This window comes from Exophiala oligosperma, assembly GCF_000835515.1.
Source record: "Exophiala oligosperma strain CBS 72588 unplaced genomic scaffold supercont1.2, whole genome shotgun sequence".
In the NCBI taxonomy this organism is placed as follows: domain Eukaryota; kingdom Fungi; phylum Ascomycota; class Eurotiomycetes; order Chaetothyriales; family Herpotrichiellaceae; genus Exophiala; species Exophiala oligosperma.
In genome coordinates, this window is record NW_015622819.1 from 1,106,976 (window position 1) to 1,130,871 (window position 23,896).

The window sequence follows — 23,896 nt, forward strand, 5'->3', positions numbered from 1 at the left end:
ACGGAAGGCTGGTGGATATTACGCCAGTATCGTAACCACGATAACACTATCCGTACAGACCGCAATGATATCTTGATTACAGCAAATGCTTGCGCGTATGAGTCTAGTAGGATTTCATCTGGAGATCGAGACCAACGTCAAGTCCGTTACGCGGCTGCGTGGTGTCTTTTAATCGTATCATGCAATTCAACTCCATCCATGTTTCGCCTCATCCCGACAAATTGCCTCCGTGATCTGTTCATCCATCGTGTAAAGTGTGCAAACATGTGCGTACCCAAATGGTCGCTGAAAAGAAGTAAAGCGAGAACGATGCTTTTAGAGGACATCGTATTCGTTCATGCCCTCAACAGAATATGTAGAGAATATTACAGTGTAATGCCAAGGTCTTGCAGTACATCTGCTACAGGTACACACATAGATTCGCCTGGGTCCACCGTTCTAGCCGCTCGCCACTTTCGGAAGATGTTCTTGACGTTTTCAGGAGGATCACCCATGATCACATAGCAGGCAGGTAAGAGGGGCCGGTCTTGGATCGATGGCGCGAGAACGGCCATCTCTTGTGCGACCTGGACAGCAGTCACAAATTCTGCGGGCTTTTTGGCTGAATCACCAACGAGCCTATAGTACGCACCGACGTCAGTAGAGCAACGACCCTGTTGTTGGGGATGGAAACTTACACATAAAGCTCCTGATACATGTCGAGCAGGTGTATATGACTGGAGTCTAGATCTTGCTGCGTAAATGGGACAATTTCTTCCAGGACTGCCAAGTTGGACTGCTTTGGAGGCGAAGCCGGACGGAGACCCCAAAAGCCTCCTGACGACTTTGGTCTATCGTGCTCAACTCGATAGAGTTTGGGTAAATGGGTGTTTACTTGGGTGGCTCCAGTACGTCCCGTTGAGCTCGTCCGTCTTGGAGACTTGGTCGGGAACGCATCCCAGAAGCCGGAAGGTTCTTGCCCTTCTTCAACCTCCTCAATCTCGCCGGTAAGGCCCAAGTCCATGCCGATAAGTCTTGCGCATCCAACGTCTTGTTGATTCGAACCAAGACCTTTCCAAAGATACAGTTTCCCAAATCTAGCAGAAATGAGGAAAGGAAATCCCGAGCATAGGCTGGATGTCACAAGGTCTACCTCATCAAAGGCGACGTGCCCAAGATGTGGCCTACCGCACAGCATATACAGGGCCGAAGTCTTGTTCCTGCGGATGATGACAATCCCACCCAATGCTTGGAAGAACTCCGAGCTCTCTTTGCCCTGTTTCACAACCTGCAACTTAGCACTGTTGTCACGCGCAACCTTTCGACAGAACAATTGGGCATCTTCAACGCTGGCTTCCGGGACTTCATCTCCGCACCAGAGATAGACTTCATTTGCTTTATGGCCATTGGCAGACTGCATGCAATGCACCAACAAATACATGCAGTCTTCAAATAGAATATGCTCCTGTTGAGGTGGCATTGGGCTTCTCTTACCATCGCCTGTTACTTCCCAGATCTGATTTGAAATGGTCCTCGGTTTCTCAGCATTGGTGTATTGTGAGGACAAGAAAGCTTCCGTATTGAAGTCTGCCCGGTCCCTCGCCGAAGGTAAATCGCCGAAGAATTTTTGGAGCCGAGGCTTGACTATGGGCGATGGCTTTGACGGTGATGGTGTCTTGCGAGAGGAAGTAAGCATTCGAGCAGAAGCGACTTCTGCCTCAGGTGGCGGCGTAAGCTCTGGTGTGCCAACCACTTGCTGGGTGGACGCGCCCAACTGTACCCCAAGTCCATGGCTCCTGGAAGCAGGAGTTGTAATGGCAGGTTTGATCGGACCTCCTGTAGGAATTTTGGCGGCCTTTGGTGTGTTCAACTTTGATTTGCTTGGGGTCAATGGCATGGCCGAAGGTCGTGCAGAACTTGGGGGGCTCGTCCTGTCTCCGCTGGACACAGGAGGCGACGTTACAGCCTGAGAACGATCGTTGAGAACGTCAAACTTTTTAGGCGTGGCCGGCTGTGACACCTTCCGAACTTCTGCAGATTTGTTTGCCACGGCAGGTCGAGGTTTTGACGTCGAGTCTGGCGCCGGAGAACGAGCATTGGAGAAAGCGCCGTCAAGTTGATGAAAGATTCTGGGCTTTGCTTCTGGAGGAGCAGGCTTTTGCAACACTTCTGGAACTGCTGCCTTCGCTTCATCTGAAGGAATCTCTGGAGACTCATCCTTGGACTGTGGTTGTGTTGATAGAGGTTTTAGGCCCAGGGACCGCGATGAGGACAGAGCGGCGGGCTTCAGTTCAGCCCCTGTTGCAGAAGAACCACTGGAGGCCAATGTATTCGAGCGCTCTGCGATCTCTTCTTTCCTCAAGGATGTGGCTTCTTTGGATGGCAGACCAGACTTTGGAACTCTTCTCTTTGGGCCTTTTGCTCGACCTTTGGTCATATGCGTCAACTCCTGGGCATTGTTTGATGCGCCTGGGCTCGATTCTCGTTCGCCCGACGACACTTGGTAATTGCTGCTGTTTTGGGATGCTTGCTCTCCTGGCAGTCTTGGGCTTCCGCTACGAGACAGAAGGCCAGCGAGTGCAGGATTCAATCGTGCAGCAATTTTGCTATTTTCTGGCACCTTGGCTGTGTCTGAAGGAGCCGGCGCAGCATTGAAAGCCTCTGCAGGCTTTTTGGCGCCTATGGTCGGTGCTTGCACCCGTTTAGGAGTTGAAATTGAGGCTTCCGTGACAGGCATCGGTTTTATGTGTTCTGATTTGTCTTGCTCGAATGAAGTATCTTTGAGCTTCGATGGCATCTCGCTCGTGATGTGAGAAGATACAGACATCTTGTTCTTCAGCGTTGGGGGTTTCTTAGGGCCCTTTTCAGGTGTGGGAGCCACTGACGTTGCCCAGTCAGGAGAATCAGATGCTTTTGTGGCGTCGACTTTTTCCATAGAAGCGGCCGTCCGATGCAAGGTTTTTCGTCTCGCCAGTGCTTCTGGTACTGAGTCTGTGGGATCGTCTATCGAAGGGCCCGACACGGGCCGCTTCCCAGCCGAACCTCCACCTGCCTTCATTGCTTCCTTTTTCTGAAGAATACTTTCTTTAAAAACATCGACACGCTTCGTCTTTTGTGGGCCCCCAGTAGTGTTTAGTGCAGCTTTCCCTCTAGCAATGTTATCCTTGAGGACGTCAGGGGCAACATAATTCTGAGTTTGAGTTCGCTTTAGTTTGCCAAAGACTGCCTTGAACTCAGGCTCGGCATCGTTACCGCCTCCTGGAGTCGCTCCCCGTGACTTCAAGGTGCTTCGGAAATCCGTTTTGGGAGGAGTCTGCGGTTTGGGGTTTGGGGGAAGCGGTCTGGTGCTAGGTTTATGCTCAATCTTCTCAGCCACATTATTGTCTTCTTTGCTCTCTGATGTCTCCGTCTGAGCCTGGCTCAGTGGGGCATCCTTTTTTCCTTCAACAGAGTATGTCTTTGCCGACACAGGTGTGACATTTCTTTTCAACGGAACAACAGGCTTCGCAGCCTTTCTCTCGGCATCGGCTTCTGTTGACAATACGGGACCTGGCTTGTCGGAGGTATTCTGCGCTATTTCTAGGCTTTTGTCTAAGCTTTCACTCCGCGGTGTTGAGTTGGGAGCTGCTTTTTCTCTGATAGTACCTCTAAGTGGTGATGCTGGCCCCAAAGATGCCGACTGTAGTTGATCAGCTGTAGCCTTAGGCTTTGGTCCAATTTGCGAAGGCCCCTCCGATGTCTGAGATTGCTGCTCCAGCTTTGAGCGCTGCATGTTCAGCTTCCACGCTGGTATTTCAGGTTTAGCAGGCGTGAATCGTGGAGAATCGGGTTTGTTCAAGGCACTCTCCAGCCAGCTCGCCTTTGTTGGACTCCAGCGGCGAGGATCCATAGTTTTGGAAGGGCTTCGGCCCAGTGGTGATTCGGGTGGTGGCGGAGTGGTCGGTCGCTCTTTGAAGCGCTGAGAAGTTGGTTCCGATGGCTCCACGGGTTTGGAAAACGGAGAGTGTGATTCAACTTCTTTGCTATCGGATTGTGTGAGCGGTCGTCCCCTTGCAGGAGCCACAGAATCCAACCCATGGCTTGAAACGGGTCTTGAACTTGACAGTGGTGAAGAGTTGCCCTCTACTAAAGCCCTTGCATCCTTGGAGGAATTCCGACTGTGGCCGGGGCTGAAGCTGGACAGATTGCCGGGTTGGGCGCTAGCAATAGAATCTCCACGTTTCAAGCCAGCATTGGCCTGAACACTCCATCTCTTACTGACACTGTCGGATCTCTTCATCATTGCGCTTTGGACAAAGCCCCCCAAGCCCTTCGTGGGAGAGGCTGGGCGCGCTGCCGATGAGAGCAGGCTTGGAGTGCGCCCAACTCCAGGTGCGTCAGAATCTTGACCCATTGTTAGGTCCAGAGGCTTGAAGGTGGGCAAGTCTAGTACTGGAGATCTAGCCGGGGATGTCGCCGCCATGGAAGCTGGTCTGCTGGAGTGTGAGGGCTCTAGAACGGGTGTCTGATGATGATCTAGCGTCGGTGTCGATGCCTGCTTCTGCGGTGAAGTAGTCGGAGTAGATGATTGTGGCTCTGCCTTGGAACGCTCGTTAGTGTTATTGAACTCTCTTGACATCCCAGGAAGTCGCATGCTCCGGCCTGAGAAAGAAGCAGATCCATCAGTAGCACCATCATTCTTCCGATACGCAGCGGAATTCAGACCTCTGTCTGCGGTTTGGCGAAACCAGGATGGATCTTTCGAACCCAGAGAAGCTGCAATATCTTGTCTCGATATCTCGTCGGAGGGTCTTGGTTGTTCTGGTCGTGGGGTCGGACTGACATCGGCAAGAGACGCGATTGATTGTGGTCTTGACCTAAATGAGCCGGTCCCTCTCGACAACGGCCGTTGTTGCCACGATAATGTTCCACTCCGTGACAGAGCAGTGGCATTTGCAGGTGGGCTCGGCATCGACTGCATATCAGGAGGAGGACGTGGAAGGGACCGCGAGAGATCCACGGACGACAGTGCTGTGCGACCTCCTTTGGGCGACATGGACCCGGCTCGACCATGCGTTTGTGACTTGGACGGAGGTGTGAGAGCGACTGGAGGATCAATACCAGCGCCAGCTTTGGCTGCAGTGTCACCCACAAGCCGCAAAGACGGCGTGGGGCCAGTTTTCGAAGGAGACAGAGAACGGGCACGTTCTGTCTATCGTTAACATCTCACCAGCTAAGATCAATTCAAGAATTCGTCCCTACCAGCTCTTCTCGCCTGTCTTTCTTTTCTAGCTTGCATCATCTCCTCCTCCATTCTTTTCGAACGCTCCGCCTCCTCCTGGCCTTGTTTCGAGTTCAGACTGGCGATCCGAGCCAGGAACTGATCCACGGACTCGGATCCATCGTTTGACGCGCTCATTGTCGGATCTGGGCGTAGGATAGATAGATAGGATTGGCAGTCAGCAGTAGGGCGCAAGCATTTCCCGGGAGGCCGAAAGGAGCGAGTTGTTTGTTAGGGAACGACCGGCGCTCAACGACATGGAGTGAACAAATACAGAGGACGGATGTCAAGGAAGAGAAAGGGCGCAGGCGACTGAGCCATGCAGATAAAGATTGTGTGGAGTGGTACGAAGATGGAATTGTGTGTATTATGATTTTCCTGCAGTGTTCAATGTTGTTTGTTGCGCAGGTGAAAGACTCGGGCGCGTCTCCGCAGCCGCAACTGCAGCTAATGGATTCGTCCGGAGCTTGTAAACTCAGCGGGCGCGGGTCTCAGTCGCGCACATTTACTCCGTATAGGCGTAATTGTTTACTCCCGAAGTCCCTAACTATTCTCGTGGGAGAGTAAACAATGCAAACCCGGGTCTTCATACTACTCATTTAGGTGCACATTGACGACAATTCTCGAGTAAGGAACATTTCATCGCAGCCACTTTCTCGACCTCAATGACCCTGGCCAAGGCTGATCCTGCGGTCTCGCATCTGGCCGGTGTCTCTGTCCCTGCGATCTACGGATACGCAGTGGCCAACGTCTGGCCTAAGGGTTTCTGCAAGGGTCCCTAGCGATTCATGAAGCACTTGTTTCGTATCTTCTCAAACATGGCGTTCTACTGTCTACGAGTAGTTGTACGGACACAAGAGAGGAACAGTAGACATGGCAACCTCGTTAATACAAGAACAGCCGGTCTCTGGCATCTTGAACAACCCAGTCTAGTCCAGTTTCCAGATTCTTTCCTGTCATGGCACTGCAAGACACCACCACCCATCGATGCGTCAATATTCTCTCCAGTTCCAGGACTCTTGTGACCTCTTGTTCGTCCATCCCACCAGCCACATCTGTCTTGTTCAGAAACACTAACAAACTCGCCCCGGCTAAACGCTGTCCAACAGTCAGACCTCATGTTGTCCTGGATCGCTTACAAAAGGTGACTGACCTCTTCCTGCAGTAAACCCTTGAGCTCAGCTTTGCAGTCATCTATGCGCAGCTTGTCAGTGGCATCTACCACCCAAATGAGGGCATCTGTCTTTTCGAAATAGTTTCTCCAGTAGGATCTGATGGTCTTTTGCCCTCCGACGTCCCAAATATTGAGCTTGTAACTGTAGGTTGGCACTGCTTAGAAGGACAATGTCTGGCCGGGTTTAAGACTGCACCTACCCGTGGAAATCAATCGTCTTGATGATAAATCCTAAAGTCGGACTGACGGTGTTGACATCCTCGTTCATGATCTTCTTGACTATGGTAGTTTTCCCGGCATTATCCAATCCTCTTTTCCTGAATTAGCATTGCTGACACTCGAAGAGAGGAGACGTTTGGTACAGCATCAATATTCGCAATTCCTTATCCTTCAAGCGAGCTTTGCGAAGTATGGACAGCATATTGTGATTGTCTCGTAGACAGGGACACGGGAAAGCGCCCTTAGCATGAGCTGCGCTGCATAATGTGTCTGCACCTTGGACTGTTGGTCTCGTCTGGGTAATGGGCCAAATGTTCTCGACGCTAAGTCTGCTGTAGAGACTCGTTGGGATATGTGCATGAACTGTTTGTGTGCCTGATACGACGAATGATGCGTACCTGAGATCTTAGGCCGCAGCGCCATCAATCTGGGGCTGCAGGCGCTAAGCAGATTTGAGACAACGTGGTCGCCTAGACACTTTCGAGGGCTCGTTACTGATGCAAGTATCACCGTCACCTTCACACTCGACTACCTGGTTCATGTCTTCGTCATTCCGTCAGTGACCTTACGTCTCATCACCAAATAGTGTCTTCCAATGGCCTAGCAGGCGAAGGTGTATCTCAACTGAGAAGATGCAAATTCACACTCTGCAAGCCCTGCTGTAGTAGCCGAGCATGCCAGCACCTCCTCCTCTATCATCGTTCAAGATCGCGAGTGGGGAGGCGTTGAAGAGCATTGGTACTAGGCAAGGCAATATCTTCCTGATATCCGGGCGCGGCATATGCTTTGTGCCCCTGATAGCGGATGAACATCATGACACCTTGTTGATGGCCTGCGACCGTGGAAGAGAAAAATCAATTCAATCTCACTTTCGTTTCACCAGGTTGTCGCCAGGTTTTCACATCCAGGATACGCGCCCACCTCCTGTGTGCCAAGGAGAATATCTAGTGATATAAAGGTACATCTACTCCTCTACATTCACACCCACATTGCAACTTTTTTCTTCCACCCTCCCTACCTTTGAATGCCTTTGTTATCTGTCCAACTCGGTGCTCGCAATGCTCAGGTCTGTTCTTCACAAAAACATGGAAACCTCTTACTCCAACAAGCATGGCACCTCTTCGTCTAAGGGAGAGGCCTGGAAAGTGGTCGGTGATCAACCAGCCAGCAATACTCCTTCCACTTCCTGTATCGCAACAAGGACTTTGACGCCGCAAAGTTCGCAACAGGGACCGGTCTTCGCTTCTCTTTCGGAACCAAATCCTTCCCAAGAGCATTGTGTGCTGTCGTCGTCTCAAGGTTCCAGTTCCATTGACATACCTGGCTTCGATAAGAGAAGCTACGGACACCCCTCGCAGCCGCCTGCCGTACGCAAAACAGGTCAAAGCTCGAACGCTCCGGACTTGAAGCAGGCAGGCCCATCTTTCTCCAGAGAGGATAAATCACTTAACAATGTCCGCAAAGAAGCTGCTACAAATTCATCTTGGGTGGATGTACATTCTGGAAAAGCACAGCTGATGACCCATCCAAGTAGCTCACATGACCGAGGAATTGCACAAAATATGTCAACACGAGCAAGCGATAAGAAGGCCGCGACCTATGATAGCTTGAAGCAAGAGGGGGAAAGTCCAGAAAGTGTCATCAAACGACTGCAAGAAAATGGTCTTCGGGAAGCAAATGTGCGCATGAGACGAAAGGCCAAGGGCGAAACTGTGAACACAGGACTGGCAACTCTTGACTTTTTGCGAAGGCCCATCTCTCCAGCCTTCACTGAACATCTCATGACGTCCAATGGCACAACTCCGCTAAACACCGGAGTAGTGTCGGAGGATCAAAACACACCGAAACGTCGTCAACCCAATGCTCAAAGAGAAGAGCACATCTCAAAAGAACCCGCAGAGTGGAAAGTTGTGCATGGCAGCCAAACGTTCTCTCCAGAAGGTCTCAACAATGTTCGAGCAGAAGCTGATGATCCCTCAGAATTCGCTGTTCCGGATGCGTCTGGCAATCCCATCGACTCGGCAACAAGTAGAGGCATTCATAACTCTTCAGACGAAATTGACTCTGCCCAAACAAACACAAATCCCACCTCCCAGCCATCTCTGGTTAAAACTCCGTACCAACCCTCTGCAGCTCGCAGACGTCGTGGGACATGTGCGCAAAAATGGGCGAGATCCTGGGAAATGAAACCTCCGTCGTTCCACCCTGACAGCAATGCTGAAGGCACAGAAACCAGCAATGACGATTCCATCACCCCAATGGCTTGGGCCAATGATGGCGAAAATGGCACCGTCGCCAAGCGAAGAGAGCCCCCAAATGACAAGTGTGATCTTATTGGGTGGGATGGGCAAATGCAACCGCCTCCAGTGGACTGGGAAAGCCGTGCTCAATATCACAGCAGCAACCCGAATTTCATCAGCGGCCTTGAGGGATGGCTGGGCGCTAATACTGTACGAATGATGCACAAGGTTCGCTGTTCTTTGCAGCCTGGTCAACTACAGGACTCAAGCTCTGAGTTCGAGTTTGAGGCGCTTCCTGTCGAACAAGTGCAGGACATCACAAGGCATCCTGATGGCATCGGCTTCGTCTCAAGAGGCACAGTACTCACCAAGGAAAATGCAAGATACTTTGGATGGGTCGAAGGCGGCGAGCTACCCGAGTTGGAGTCTTTGCCAGATTTTGAGGCTGTCACCATTCTCGATACGGATGATTTCGAGACAATGAAATACAGAGAAGAAACTGCTGACAAATTTGTCACCCGAACTATGCAGCATCATGAGCGTCAACAAACAGAGCTTGAGGCTCGGCGCGTATCTGCAGAGAATACCATGACCGAAATACAAGCCTCTCCCGAGCCGTTTGAGCCGAAACCCTTGAAGACAAACATATATCTTCGCCCAGCCGTCCGAAGCGACTACCCTGGAATGACTCGCATCTATAATTGGCATATTGAGCATGGGGTTCGTCCATCTGAACTCCAGGGGATAAATGAAGATGACATGGAGTTACGACACAACATATCCACCACAGCTCGCCTTCCTTTCATCGTTGCCGTGCAGCGAAATCGGAAGAATGCCAAACGCAAGCCTTCAAACCATCGCGTCAACCCAGATCACTCCATTCAAAACACCGACCCCGCCCACAATGCCGTAGTCAATGATGAGAACATTATTGGATGGGCTTGTGCAACGGACTGGACAGCATCCCACTATGTTGAGACTACGACGGCCGAGCTAGAGATTTATGTCGCACCCAACTTCCGTCAGAATGGCGTGGGGCGGTGTCTTATGGACGCTCTCCTCGACGCTACTGACCGTGGCCACGTCAACAAGGGTGGCTACGACTTCCATGCTGCGCCGGAGATCAGACATCTGTACAATTCGGGTGGAGGTCGTGACTTGTCCAAGATTATTTTCCAAGTGCGCAGCTTCAGCAATCCAATCACTCCTGAACACAAGCACAGGCTCCATCTTGCGGCCGAGGCATCAAAGGACTGGGTTAACGCGGGGGGCTCGCTCTACGGCCGTGCCAACGGGTTGGATGCAAAGCGCAAGGCAGCAAAACCTCGAGAGGAAAAGAAAGACTTTAGCAAGGCTGCCAGAATCGACGACAGAGAAGACGACTACTCGATCTGGTTGAAGGAGTGGCTGGAAAGTTTCGGGTTTGAGGAAGAGGCATCCATCAAAAAAGTTGGTGCCAAGGACAAGAGGCTCGTGGACGTGCGATATCTTACCAAAGAGACGGCCTGGCAACCCGTGGACAACCAGATTCCAGATTTCAGAAATGGGTACTGAACATTCCAAAATTTGACCCTGCTGGCTTGAGTGGCATAAGTTCTGGTGTTGCGTGATCGTCCAGGACATGATCACAATGCAAAGTAATGCACAGATGCAATGCTTCCAAAAGATTCATCGGCCTTTGACGGTTCTTAGGAAGGAAACATTCATCATCGGTTGAAAACCACCAGTGATTGCGACTCCTTCTGCGACCGTCAACCATCAACTTCAACCTGCAACCTCGACTCGAGTATGAAATACTCCTTGTATTCTCATCTGCAGGGTACTAAATCCGCCAAAACCAAAAAAAATTTCACATTCGTCGGTTTCAAAGCAAGCATTTGTCAATTCGGGTTCGAATTGGACTTTCACCTTTTCTTGCCCATATGCACATCAAAACTCTTTCCCTGAAATATCAAGTTGTGCCGATTTCATCAGCAAAGCGATTCGTTTTAGTCGCGACATGGGTTGAAAGGAGCTCAGGACAAACCGAAAAGAAACGAGCTCATGGATCAATGAAAAACAGGCTGGAATTATTAGAGCTTGGTACTCAAACGTAGAAGGATTTCATTACCAGGCATCACATCTCCTCTCCTTTCACAGAGGGGAAGTCGAGTGCTGTGAGAGCTGGTTTCTCTTTCTTTTTGTAACTCGGCGGGGTTTCAGCGTAACATAGCGAAGGTAACTTCGAATGAAAAAAAAACAATTGTAATGAAAGATAAAGCAAAGAATGCACGTCAACTCGTGATGGAAACTTTTCTTTTCTCATGCGGTTACGAGTAGTATGACGTTTGATGGTCTTACCGACTCGATTGTGCTATTAGTTACCCAAGTAAAAGCCATGAATGAGGAAAGACTAGATGACAGGGTAGTACGTCGACAGTATTGGTTTTGTATGTTTGTTTACGCCTCCAGTGGAGATGAGAGAGGGAGTACTGTACTCGTAGGGGAGTTTATGCAAAGCACGCTCGAAGGAGTTGCATGATCGAGTTGCGGCTCAATTCCAGCCTTGAGATTGTCATATGTCATTATTGACATGGAAAATTCACCGGGGTCATCCGTCTGGTAGGTAAGATAAGTAATTCCCGAGGTTCAACTCGGAATATACCTGGGTATGGTACGGAGAGTAAGAGTATCGACGGGGGATACAACTGGCAGACCAGAAAAAACAATAAGATCAGGGAGGGGGGGGGGGCGATTCTCGTCAATTGTGACGACACGAAACTCATCAAAGCCACAGTAACATATTGTACACATGTCAAAAGTCCACAAAGTCATCAAATACCGACTACGAAATCGAATTCCCCCTGAGCGAGAAGCGAGTACGAGGAGATAACCATGTCTCTCGATCAAAAATATCATCCAAACACATCGGTGAAGGCGAGAAGAAACAGCAAAAAGAAAAAAAGAAAAAAGAATAGGTATCTACTAAAGATGATGACTTGCAATTTGTTGGTCACCTTTTGTCCACCTTCCATGTAGGTAGATGAGGGAAATCGTTCACGGTGGCCGACGAGGTGGTCAAAGTGAGACCAGGGCATACCTAGGTAGGTATTGTAGTCGCATGCACAGTGTATGGTAAAAAAAAAGGATGCTGAGCCAAACAAACACGTATGTATCATTGTTGTCAAAGGGAAAAGGGGGTTGCATAATGGCCAGCTCTGGCCCAGAATAAAGCCCTACGAGCACGTTACGTACATGCAGTAGAGTTCAGCCAAGGTTTACTGTTGTAGAGGTTGCTGGACTACGGAGTACTCAATGCAGAGCAAAGGGTCGGAGGAATTATTGCGCACCTCTGCAGCATGCATGCATCTCGTAAGAAAGGTCTTGTGGGACGGTGGCTTGAGGCTAAACGCCAGGGAGAACAAAACGTCGGTTTCGCGGAGTAACTACAGTACAGCGGTAGCCCGAGTGAAGCTGTCCCCGTTGAGTGTGGGATGACTGGACAGGGGCCGAGAAGGCTGCTGTTTGGGCCTAGAGCCTCGTGCCTAGAAGATACCAGGTTTGTACTACAGTCCTTTTGACAGGGTAAAATGTAATACGTACCTTACTGTCCTCCGTAGCAGGTTTTGTCAAGCAGAGGGACGAGAGCGAAAACTTCCGACGCTTTCCTCAGCTGGCGATTCTTCACCCCCCACTAAGGCTCAACCAGGCTCACTAAAGGCTTGTTAGGCTCAATGGAACCTATCGTACGTCAGCTTTGACCCGGAACTTCCTGGATCGGTTGAGGTTTCCGCCCTTGCGGCATGCAATTGTGAAACCCGTGCTCTTGTCTACGCTATCGAGACCTGCCAAGTTCTTCAAAGCGACTCTTCACCTTGTGTATTCATGCCTCAGGGGCGCCAGGCAAGTGTCTTTCTTCAGACCAGACACCAGCCACCCAACCGGGGTCCCTCTTTCGTCTTTTTCGAGCTCGTCCGAAAGGGGCTTCGCTACCGCGGCAAAATGTCGATAGGCGAGACCGGCGCCAGGACGATCAGTCCTTTGGTGATTCGGATATGCAGGTCATTTGTACCGATTGGGAGTAGATTGACTGATTGGCTTGATCGCCTTTTTTCGTGCCTTGCTCATCCTTTCCGGTACGAGGTGCGTAATATACAAACAGCTTCTGCGACACAACGAACAGCTTCGGTTTAGTGATGTCTGTCCGCAAGTACAGTATACAGTAATATTGAGCGTGCAGGAGTGGCAGGTGTCAGACACTAATGACAAGCTCGTAGTCAGGGGCCTTGACCAGCCTGCCGCTCCCGCGTGCTTCTTGGGCGATGATTCAACCCGTGCGTGTAGTTGTCATCATGGTCTTCCCCAACTCCTCTGGCTTCCTGTGGTCGTCCCTCATTTTGGCTTCTCGAGATACTTCGGGGCAGAACACGATCGAAGAGCTTGAACCAATAGTGGAGTCAGCTCGGGCTGGTAGCCCGGTGAAGAGGAGCAAATAGCTGTTCAGTATCGCGCTTTGACAGGGGTCTCTCATAGTGGCGCAATAGTACCAGCTGTCTTTTTGGGCTCCGGGGGGCCTCCTTTGGTGCAAGATTGAGCTCGATCGAGTTTGGGGGAGCACAAGATAGTTTGCTGCTAGTTCGTTAGGGCAACAGAAGAGGAGGGGTAGGTTTTTTTTGAGAGACGGATATCACGGTCTGATAGCGTTCTTCGGATGAGACAGATGACCGGACATGTCAGCACGTTTGGACGACAAGTCGAAGCGAGGGACGAGAGCGGGACCATGTGCGGTATGTGTCGAGGGCGCCGAGTTTTCGCGATGAATATTTGGGCGTGAAGAGAATTCAGGGAATAACCTTCACATTGTGGTGCAGATACTAGACGCGTGAAGATTTGGGGGGGTACGAGAGCCCTACTGTAGGTGGGAGGTGCATGCAGTTCGGTGCCTGCATATCGAGACTTCCAGGCATGAAGCTAAAGTGGCCAGCTGTGCAGGTGCCCAACTAGGGCCTAACTAGAGCCCCGAGGTGAACGCCAAAACTGTCGCGATAGCCAGCCTAAACTGTGTGGGTGTAGTCTCCATCCCGCCCAGAGGCTCAGGCATACTGACCATCCTTCGCTTGCCTTTTCCCACTACAGAACTCCAAACCTTACCTCACTCGAGAATCCGCCTTCTTCCTCCACCTCCCACCACCATCCTGCTTTCTTTCTTTCTTCCTTTCTCTCTACCTATTCCCGCAACCTCACGCCCATATTTTGGTCTCCCTTGTTGTCTGCGCGTCTTCTTAGTGTTGCAGTGCTACTTGCTTTCCTGCTTACATCTGGCGCATCCTTTTGCTCTCGGAGTTTCTCGAGTTTGCCTGTCGAATCTGTCGCTTTGGCTGTGATTTGGCCCCCATTTAAACCACTGCGCATTTGATCCGGTACGTGCGACATTCTTCCTACACCATTCATCTAGACCTTGAAGGCAAGAGGAGGATTGCTGGGCACAATGCGACAAACAAACTGCAGCTTGGCCATGTCAAACCGCGGCCGGAGGGGCCTGCTGGTGAGAGCGATGGTGAAGCCAAAGAACAACGTTGGACAGCTTCTGGAAAATCAAAGAGAATGTTTGCAAGCACGCAGATCTCTACTCGGCTCGCATCTTTGCCCAGGGCCAACTTTGGCGCAGCAGGTTGACATGAATGTGAATGACTCTGGCTAACCTTTACTCACCTAGACTTCACATATTCACTCACATTCGATTCTCCAAGAACCATTCGTACCGCTTCCGCACCTTGCACCCTTTCAAGATCGCTCTTAGGGATATTGTTCTCTGCACTAAAAGCTGTTGAACTTTGATCATAATACTTTCAATACTTCGGTGCGAAACATCTTTCGTGACCTCTCACATTCAATTCACCTTTGGTACGTGTCACTCAGCCGCGCGAGGTGCCAACAGAGTCCTTTCACAAGAACATGGATTGTTGCAATGCCTCTTCTTCTGACCAATACTGACTCTTTTACAATAGAAATTTGCAACATTTGAATTCGTCAGTTCGATCTTTCGGGTTTCATCATGTCTTTCGAAGGTTACGGTCAATTCCCGAACGCCCAACAAGATGGCGCGCCCGGATCAGTGCCTCCTCCACAGGATGGAGCTGCTCCAGGCCAGTCGGCCGATCCCTCAGCTCAGCAACAAATCGGTTTCCAGCCTCCCAACGTGAGCGGCACTCCTCAATCTGGCCCCGGGGCTGAAGGAAAAACCACTCTCTGGTAAGCAGGCTCGACTATCAGTTGATATCGTCGTTCCGAGACTGACTTAGTCTAGGATGGGCGAGCTCGAACCATGGGTTGATGAAAACTTCATCCGAAATCTTTGGTTCCAGATGGGTGAGCAGGTCAGTGTCAAGATGATCCGCGACAAGTTTTCAGGGTACGTGATAAATTCCCTCTCTATTCCTTCATGTCTCTGAACTCATGTTAGTAGCAACGCCGGTTATTGCTTTGTCGATTTCTCCACCCCACAGGCTGCTGCCAAAGCCCTCCAACTCAGCGGACAACCCATGCCCAATTCCAACCGCCCTTTCAAACTCAATTGGGCTTCGGGTGGCGGTTTGGCCGATCGACGTGACGACCGTGGTCCAGAGTTCTCAATTTTCGTTGGCGACTTGGGCCCGGAAGTGAACGAGTATGTCCTCGTCTCTCTATTCCAGAGCCGCTTCCCTTCCTGCAAGTCGGCAAAGATCATGACCGATCCACTCTCTGGCATGTCTCGTGGCTACGGCTTCGTCCGCTTTTCCGACGAAAGTGACCAGCAACGCGCTTTGACTGAAATGCAAGGTGTCTACTGCGGCAACCGCCCCATGCGCATCTCGACTGCCACGCCAAAGAACAAGGGAGGACCGATGGGTGGTGGTGGTGGTGGTGGCATGGGTGGCATGCCCGGCGCTGGTCCCATGGGCTATCCACCAATGGGAGGACCACCGATGCCGTACTACGGTGGCCAGCAATCAATTCAGCCTATGAACCAATTCACCGATCCCAACAACACGACCGTCTTCGTTGGAGGTCTCTCGGGCTACGTTACCGAGGATGAGCTGCGCTCTTTCTTCCAAGGCTTTGGCGAGATTACATACGTCAAGATTCCACCTGGAAAGGGCTGTGGCTTTGTCCAATTCGTCCAACGCCATGCCGCTGAGATGGCTATCAACCAGATGCAGGGCTATCCTATTGGGAACTCGCGCGTCCGTCTCAGCTGGGGCCGAAGCCAGAACAATTCGGGACCGGCCGGCACACCATACCGCCCTGCACCGCCTCCGCCCATCTACCCTTCAATGGGCATGCCTCCTGCTCACTCGTACGGCAACTATGCGCCGATGAAGGTTGGTTAAACCTACCTCGTTGATGTATAACAGGCTGACGTGCGGGATCTAGTGAACATTGAGCATGTTGGCACTCCAGGCGTTCGTCCATTCTTCCTCTTCCGTTTGGAGCGGGAAAATACGGTTTCTTTTGTCGTTGTGAGCAGTGCAATCACTTTAGCGTCATTAGTTGGTATGGGAGGGTGTTTGTCAACAAAAGTTCTATTCTATTTCGTTTCACGATGACCCCTTACCATCATCATTCTGCTGGATGGTTTGTTGGCTGTGTACAACAAGAACATGGCGATTGACTTTTTGGTTGAGAGCGACGATACCGACGCATGACAAGCACGTTGTGTCCTTTGGAAGCAATTGTCGGCAAGGAATAGGAGCATGGACGGATCCTCAAGATTGCAATCGGTGATGATAGTCAGCTAGACTGACCAAGACGATGTTTTCTTTTTTGTCTCACATACATGGACCGCGTAGGTCTCGGGCTTCGAGCTCAACGATGTTGACGAAAAGTCTCCCTATTCCCATGAAGGGAATCAGGTACTACGTACACACGAATACGAACAGTACTAAACGGACGTGTTGATCGAGGCCTCGCCTATGCCTGAGTTATTATTCCCTGTAAAATTTCCGTTCGCACGCAATTCTCCGATTGCACGTGACCTGGCAGCCTCGTCAATTCAGCCTTGTTGAACGCGTGAGGTCTTCTCCGCCTTCGATTGATCACCGAGCCTCGGAATGTCGTCTACTTCTCCAACTTTCGATAACCGACGTGGACTTTGTGATATCGCAGGATATATCATTCCGTGCGACGTTTCCTCGTTTAATATGTAGGTCGCAAGTCTTGTAAGTGTCATTTTATCTAGCCGTGGATCTTTTCAGTCTTCTTTCTCGATATTGAAGGAAGCGCTCAATCGTCAACATGGCATCTAGACCGATTAGAATTGCTGGTAAGGACTGACGGACAAGACCTTAAGAAACGTAGCTAATGGCACAGGTGCCTCTGGTTCTGTTTCTGACCGTCGACATGCCGTTGCCGCGTTTGCGAAGGCGTATCCCACAGACCCTGTCGATGTTATTATTTGTGACTTTATGTCCGAAGTCAACATGACGGTTGCAGCAGGTCGGAAAGTGGACCAGGGAGGCAATTCCAATTCTGATCCCCATCCAATCATGGGCGCTGGTCCTGCTTTCGAGGCTTCCTTCTTGGAATCTCTCGAGCCTGCGCTGGAGGACCTTGCCAAATATAACATCAAACTGGCGGCAAATGCTGGTAATGCCGATACCGAAGCATTATACAAGATTGTCTGCGAGATGGTCAAGAAGAAGGGCCTCAACATCCCTGTAGCGTGGATCTCAGGCGACGAAGTGCTTCCAGCAATTAACGCCGGATTGAAAGACGGCTCTTCCAAGTTCAAGAACATATACACTGGCGCAATCTTGTCGTCTTGGGAATTTGAGCCGATATACGCCCACGCCTACCTCGGTGGGCTGGGAATCGCCGAAGCCTTTGCACAAGGCGCTCAAATTGTCGTCTGTGGGCGTGTTGCTGACGCTTCTCCAGTAATCGGCTCAGCATACTGGTTTCACCAGTGGCAACGTTCTCAGTTGACCGAATTAGCCAATGCCTTTGTCGCCGGCCATCTTATCGAGTGCTCCAATTACGTGACCGGAGGCAACTTTAGCGGCTTCAAAGCTCTTGAGAATTCGCCAAAAGGATGGGCCGACATAGGTTACCCGATTGCCGAAATATCCAAAACCGGATCCGTGGTGATCACCAAGCAGAAAAACTCGGCCGGCGTGGTGTCAATACATACCTGCTCGTCGCAATTACTTTACGAAATCCAAGGCCCGTGGTACTTCAACTCCGATGTCACTGCGGTCCTGGACCAACTCTGGTTTGAACAGCTCGGGCCCGATCGTGTCGCTCTCCACGGCGTGCAAGGCCTTCCGCCACCACCAACGACCAAAGTTGGCCTCACTGCTCGTGGAGGCTTCCAAGCCGAGGCATTCTACTTCACTACAGGTTTAGACGTCGACGCGAAAGCCCGAATGACCGAAGCACAAATTCGAAACGGTCTGAAGCCCTATTCCGACAAGTTCACAACCCTGTCATTCAGCATGTTGGGCCGACCATTGCCTGATGCGGACAACCAGAACGCAGCGACTTCGGTTATTCGCGTGTTCGCACAGGCACGCAAGTCAGAGGACATCGCACCTCCCAAGTTCTTGAGACCGATCATTGACAACATCATGCAAGGATATCCGGGGTCGACATTCCATCTCGATTACCGCATGGGTATTCCGAAGCCTTATTTCGAGTACTACGTGACATTGTTGGACCAGTCCAAGGTAGCACATAAGGTGCACTTTGGAGGCAAAGAGACATTGATCCCACCACCGACCGTATCCAAAGTTTTCCCCGCGAGACAGCCCAGCCAGGCCATGGCTGGTTTACAGATTGATCTGTCTAAATTTGGTCCGACAGAAAGACTGCCACTCGGGACTATCGTCAATGCCCGCTCCGGAGACAAAGGGGCAGATTGCAATTGTGGGTTTTGGGTCAGGAATGAGGATGAGTATGTGTGGTTGAAGAACTTGTTGTCGGTTGAGGCGATCAAGACTCTCCTTGGAAAGGAGTATGACACTTCGAGAGTACCAAAGATTGAGATCGACAGGTTTGAGCTCCCGAATCTGCGAGGTGTGCACTTTTTGTTCCGAAACTTGCTGGACAGAGGCGCCACCAGTACGGCTACCGTGGACTTTCTGGGGAAGAACACGGCGGAATATTTACGGGCCAGATACGTCGATATCCCGACAAGATTCCTTGCCAGGGGTAAGTTGTGAGTTTACAAACGCGACTCAAGAGCACCCTTTATGTCGCAATGAAGATCTCTCAATCTTGATGAACAAGTCTATCAAAACTCGTGCCTCTGTAAAATCGTATGTGCTAGCGTGCAATGTGCAGTGCAGTTCCACTCTTGAATTGGAATTGGACTTTGGGAAACTCCCCATATGCTCGGCCCCTTTTCCGAAAACCTCATCAAATATAATGGACATACCCATCCAAGCAGATTTTGATAACCACAACGACCGAATCTGTTTATCATCTTTTGAAGCTTGAAGTGAAGTATAGGTAGTCAGCTGAGAATGACTAGTGGTGACCGCACCACTCTACACTCAGTGATGTTGCACCAAGCGACGCAGTAATGACAAAGGAAACAGGGCGTGATCGGACAAACACCTCACGGTGACTCTTTGTCTCAATACCTCTCAGGTATCTGTCAAACTCGTTGAGTCTTTATTCATGGCTGACAAGTCTTCATTATCTCGGCGACTCTGAACAAAGATCATCAATTGCACGACGGCACTCTGCATCGTCTCGCTCTGAGGCTCTCTTTATCTGTCGGACGACACGTTCGAGCCTCCCTTGTTCGGACTACACGACCTTTATCGACTTCCGGCTCCTGAATCTCCTCGAGAAAATCATTTAAATGGGGCGCAAGCCCGGGCTCAACTGTCGAGTTCTTCACCAAACATTGTCCTGCAGAGTAGGACCCGAAACTCGAGTTCGATCAATCAAGTGATTGCTTTACAACTTTCACACACAAACAACCCAAGTTCAAACCCGATCGAATCAAGTCGAGGCAGTCCTACAAAACAAAACCGACCAACCACTCTCGAATCTTCAATCTATCAACATGTGTTGGACCAAGAAGAAGAATTACTTTTGTCCCCGTTGTCATGATTTGGTGAGCCGAGAAACTCGAGACGAAATATGTTCTCCAGGCGCGCCTTGCAGCAAACGAGACAAACGCCCTCTTGAAGTTTTGTACAAGGAAATTCGCGCAGAACAGCCCTGTCAATCATGCAAGAATGGCGACAATCCCAATGCTAGCCGAACGGCCTCGACCCATCAAGGCAACACCAATCGGTACGTGAGTCCTGGCGGCTTGCTCAGCAATCGAGTCCAAACCGTCGACGGCAACTACCTGGCGCCGCCACAAGATCATCATCGCAATCCAGCGGCTCGCTCTTCCTCTTCTTCCTCGCGCAATGCAGGCAGAGAAGGAGGGGGATCCGGACGCTCTCAAGTATCTTCTCGTCAATTTGTTGCTGATCAAGATATAGAACGAGGTGCTGGTGGCACTGCTGGCCGTCGCGCTACCGGTTCAGGAAGCTGCAGTCAAACCGCCCAAGTCATTGAACGTGCCAAGTCACAATCTGCTTCGAGAAGAACTGGTGGTGGTGGTGGTGGTGGTGGTAGTGCTCCTCCTGTTCAACCTATTCCAACCATTATCGAACGTGCCTCGTCATCTTCGGCGTCCAGAAGAACTGCCACCGGAGGCGGTGGAGGTCAACTTGAGCTCTTCGATCCTCGCAACCAAGGCTACCATGGCTCCGGCTCAGCACGTTCCGCCTCAGGCACTTCGACACAACGCTATGTCAACGACGCCGATGGTCAATTGGTTCCTGTGCAAGAAGTTCGTCGGGGAGGCACAGTTGTTCCTTCTGGTTCGTCATCTTCCTCCTCTCGGAATGTAGCTCCACACGTCTCTGGAAACGTACATTCTGGCTCGTCTTCATCAGGAGCGCATCACATTCGGATCAACATTGAGATCAGCTACTATTCCAGCTCTTCAGCGAAGCACTGACGTCTGTGAGGGTGGACAATTACTAACAAATACAGCACCGCAACAGGTAAGTCAAAAAGAGAAGAAACAAAGGTAAGTGAGCTCTGCAGGTGTGGCGGAGCATCGTTTGGTCACTTTTGTTCTTTCCTTTGGCGTTTTGGAGGCCTTGAGTCCGAGACTCGACCATTATATCTCGTTTTCGCATGGGCCATGTATTTGAACTTTTGTCAAACGGCGAAGTAATATAGACCGAGTGCAAGTCACTGTATAGAACCGAAAATCATACCAAGAAATTTTAAAAATCCCAAAAACAGGTTGTGTTACCTCGTCGAATCCTGTTCCTTGTAGATTTCGCAATCTCACCGACACGTTTTACACCTATTGTACCGTCTTACTGATGCCCATCACTTGCGAGCTTTTTGCACTCTGGCACCCCCTGGCCACCGTTTGGATCGACAATGGTGTACCGCGTATGTTGTGTCCTTTACCTTTTCGCCCTTCAAGGCTGATCTTGTCTCATATATGTCGAGCGTACTAGGAATCAAGGGGATGTTCTACCTTGAGTGAAGAGTTCGTCATTCATTTCGGTATCAGAAACTTGTTTTTATTGAGACCAGTGTCTCGTCACGATTCAGATATATTGTATACGTACTTTGAAAGAAGGAAGATGATTCACACAGAGAAATCGAGAAGCGACAAAGACATATGAGTAGTTGGTGGAGACGTGAAATTGGGTCTAGGACGATTCTTTGTCCAAGATCATCATACACCAAACCAGACATCAAATTATCCTCCGACTACAGTTTTCGAGACAGTAGACTCTCAATACATTTATTGTAGTCTCATATGTCAAAGAGATATCCCTGACCCAAATCAAAAAACATGATGTCGTGGAGTTGTTACAACGCAACAAGTCATGGCACCACAGAATTCACCGCAGTGCTTCCAGACATTCAGTTTGTTTCTCGAATCATCATCAGCGAATGCTATATAAAACACTCTTCTTTTCTCATGCAACTCTGATCCCACATTTTTTTCCTTCTGTCTTCACACACACAACCAGCAACCTTGATCAGCTTTGAAGCACTTGGAAACGGGGACCAAATATCTCACATCACATCACTCCAACGTTTTTTCTTTTTGTTTCTTCTTTTGAGTAAAAGAAAAGATGCAAGAAACTCCGGTTACGACTCCAGTCACGACTCCAACCAGAGACACCATGCCCACGCCACCTCCCAGTCCCACTCCCACCATGAATGCCGCCGAGAAGGAAAAACGAGGGTGTCTCTTGGCCCAAATCGAAGAAACCGAGAGTATCATCCAAGACCTCACCCGCGGAAAGAGTCTGGAAGAAATCGCCAAAGATCGTGGCATCCCGTCGTGGAAACTCGGCCTGCGAATCGCCCACTACGGTCTCGACTGCATGGCCGTCGCCGTCGAGTGTCTCTTGCCTCGGAGCCGCACCACCACCACAACCACCACTACTCAGCACAGTCAGCAATACATGTCGTCGTCGTCATCGTCTCAAGGAGGACCGGAACGGTACATTGTCCAAGAAGCTCTCGTCGTTGTCATGTACGGCAAATCTCCCCGTGGCGCACTGAAAATGGTCTATGACGAGTTGGAAGAATCGGGAATTGTTTTCGATTGAATGGACACTCATCCAATGACAACACAACGTGGTTGATGTCTACGACTCATGTACGAGGGTTCATATGTACCGTTCTTTGTTTCCGGCCCGGTGCCGATGATTATTCACATGTACTGGTCCTCCTAATTAGGGACTTCTTCTCAGCTTTGTCACACGAGGCTGAGAGATTCAATATCATTTGTGGAGATCTTATACCGAACACTTTTGTTTTCTCTTCTTACTCTGATCGCTTAAACTCCTGTTGTACTCCTGGACCCCGAAATTTCAAGGTGCATAATCGAGTGTCACGTAAGGTAAATCTGCGTATCAGCCTGATCGGTGTCGTTTAGTGTACTGCACGTCTACAGAAGTAATCCACTAGTCGATCACCCATGTGCCCCCCTTGCAGATGGATCCAATTCATTTCCAATTACTTCCCCTGTTGATGGTGCGTCGGACTCATTTTGAGATATCCAAAGTGCTAGAGCGATGAGCTCACGAGTCATGATAGTCAAGTTGGTCATTGGTTTGTAGTGGGGCCGGGTCTGTACCAGGGGGTATGCATGCTCTCGTACTCCGGGTGGCAGTGCGGTTCCCACAGTCGTAGACCATCTCTCTACATGATCGTCTGGGTTGCCTGACTCGGGCAAGGTAAGTACGTAGTTGGTCAAGGTCAGGGCGAAGGAAAAAGAAGAAAAGTTAGAGCAAGGTAACATTTCTTTTTTTCATCACAAAGTACGAGTACATTGTAAACGACGTCAACGCAGATGTGGACCCAAAGCTTGACGCGAGTGTGTTCCCCCGTATGTCGCTTACCAAGTCTGGTAAATCTGCGTGCGTAGGGCCAACCGGATCAACCCATGAGCAATCATCTAGGCCCCATCCCCGAACCATTTGCATGCAGCCGACGGAGGCGTCAAAAGTGTGCCAGGTTTTTGTGCTGCAAGATTGCGAATTGAATTAGCGGCGAGCAAGCAACGCAGTAAGGCTGATGCGACGCTCCCATTGCGGGCCGGGATAAAAAAGCGAAGATGGACATGACATCGTAAGATACTGTGACAGGATTGGCTTCGTAGGCGCAAGGATCCTGGGCTAGTCGCTCCGGCCCGTCAGGTCCCCGGGGGGTAAGCCAGGGCTCGGGTAAGAGGCGAAAGGGGGCGGTTGCTCAATGAGGGAATCCTGATCTTCTGTACCCTGTCAGCTTCTTCACCAGACCTCCAGCGTTCACGAGGGCACTACGCCGGCACGAGACCCCACAATGACCGAATTAGCTTGTCCTTTTTGTTCTACTGTAAGTCGATACGCAACTTGACAGCCATTGGGTGATAACACACACACGACCCGACAAAGTTCGATTTGCCAGATACGTGAACAATTGTGTGGTTTCAAGGATCAACCGGGGGTGGTTGGTCGTCAAGTTCACCGAGAT

General features: G+C 50.5%; 6 protein-coding genes across 8 annotated transcripts; 4 read left to right on the plus strand and 2 right to left on the minus strand.

Moving 5' to 3' along the window:
• Positions 1-59: 59 nt before the first annotated feature.
• Positions 60-5,587, minus strand: PV06_01868 (uncharacterized protein). The gene is made up of 3 exons (XM_016402500.1): positions 5,221-5,587; positions 678-5,166; positions 60-618 (listed from the first exon to the last, which is right to left on the minus strand). The coding sequence occupies exons 1-3, from the start codon at positions 5,375-5,377 to the stop codon at positions 366-368; spliced, it is 4,899 nt and encodes a 1,632-aa protein (XP_016266397.1). The 5' UTR covers positions 5,378-5,587; the 3' UTR covers positions 60-365.
• Positions 5,588-6,049: 462 nt separating this feature from the next.
• On the minus strand, positions 6,050-7,001 carry PV06_01869. 2 transcript variants are annotated; one of them, XM_016402501.1, is made up of 4 exons: positions 6,776-7,001; positions 6,614-6,724; positions 6,393-6,555; positions 6,050-6,337 (listed from the first exon to the last, which is right to left on the minus strand). In XM_016402501.1, exons 1-4 carry the CDS (start codon positions 6,832-6,834, stop codon positions 6,125-6,127), a joined length of 546 nt encoding a protein of 181 aa, XP_016266398.1. In that variant the 5' UTR covers positions 6,835-7,001; the 3' UTR covers positions 6,050-6,124. The 2 variants fall into 2 exon arrangements, with proteins under 2 accessions (XP_016266398.1, XP_016266399.1); XM_016402502.1 differs by having other exon boundaries at positions 6,614-7,001.
• A 716-nt stretch (positions 7,002-7,717) lies between these two features.
• PV06_01870 (uncharacterized protein) lies at positions 7,718-10,552 on the plus strand (the record flags this gene model as incomplete). The annotated part of the gene is made up of 1 exon (XM_016402503.1): positions 7,718-10,552. One exon carries the CDS (start codon positions 7,718-7,720, stop codon positions 10,424-10,426), a length of 2,709 nt encoding a protein of 902 aa, XP_016266400.1. The 3' UTR covers positions 10,427-10,552.
• A 3,492-nt stretch (positions 10,553-14,044) lies between these two features.
• Positions 14,045-16,789, plus strand: PV06_01871. 2 transcript variants are annotated; one of them, XM_016402505.1, is made up of 6 exons: positions 14,045-14,271; positions 14,568-14,755; positions 14,860-15,103; positions 15,159-15,263; positions 15,315-16,212; positions 16,265-16,789. In XM_016402505.1, the coding sequence occupies exons 3-6, from the start codon at positions 14,907-14,909 to the stop codon at positions 16,265-16,267; spliced, it is 1,203 nt and encodes a 400-aa protein (XP_016266402.1). In that variant the 5' UTR covers positions 14,045-14,271; positions 14,568-14,755; positions 14,860-14,906; the 3' UTR covers positions 16,268-16,789. The 2 variants fall into 2 exon arrangements, with proteins under 2 accessions (XP_016266402.1, XP_016266401.1); XM_016402504.1 differs by having other exon boundaries at positions 15,315-16,789.
• Positions 16,790-17,125: 336 nt separating this feature from the next.
• Positions 17,126-19,050, plus strand: PV06_01872 (uncharacterized protein; the record flags this gene model as incomplete). Its single annotated transcript, XM_016402506.1, has 2 exons — positions 17,126-17,153; positions 17,201-19,050. The coding sequence occupies 2 exons, from the start codon at positions 17,126-17,128 to the stop codon at positions 19,048-19,050; spliced, it is 1,878 nt and encodes a 625-aa protein (XP_016266403.1).
• Positions 19,051-22,056: 3,006 nt separating this feature from the next.
• Positions 22,057-22,488, plus strand: PV06_01873 (uncharacterized protein; the record flags this gene model as incomplete). Its single annotated transcript, XM_016402507.1, has 1 exon — positions 22,057-22,488. One exon carries the CDS (start codon positions 22,057-22,059, stop codon positions 22,486-22,488), a length of 432 nt encoding a protein of 143 aa, XP_016266404.1.
• Between the last annotated feature and the right edge of the window lie 1,408 nt (positions 22,489-23,896).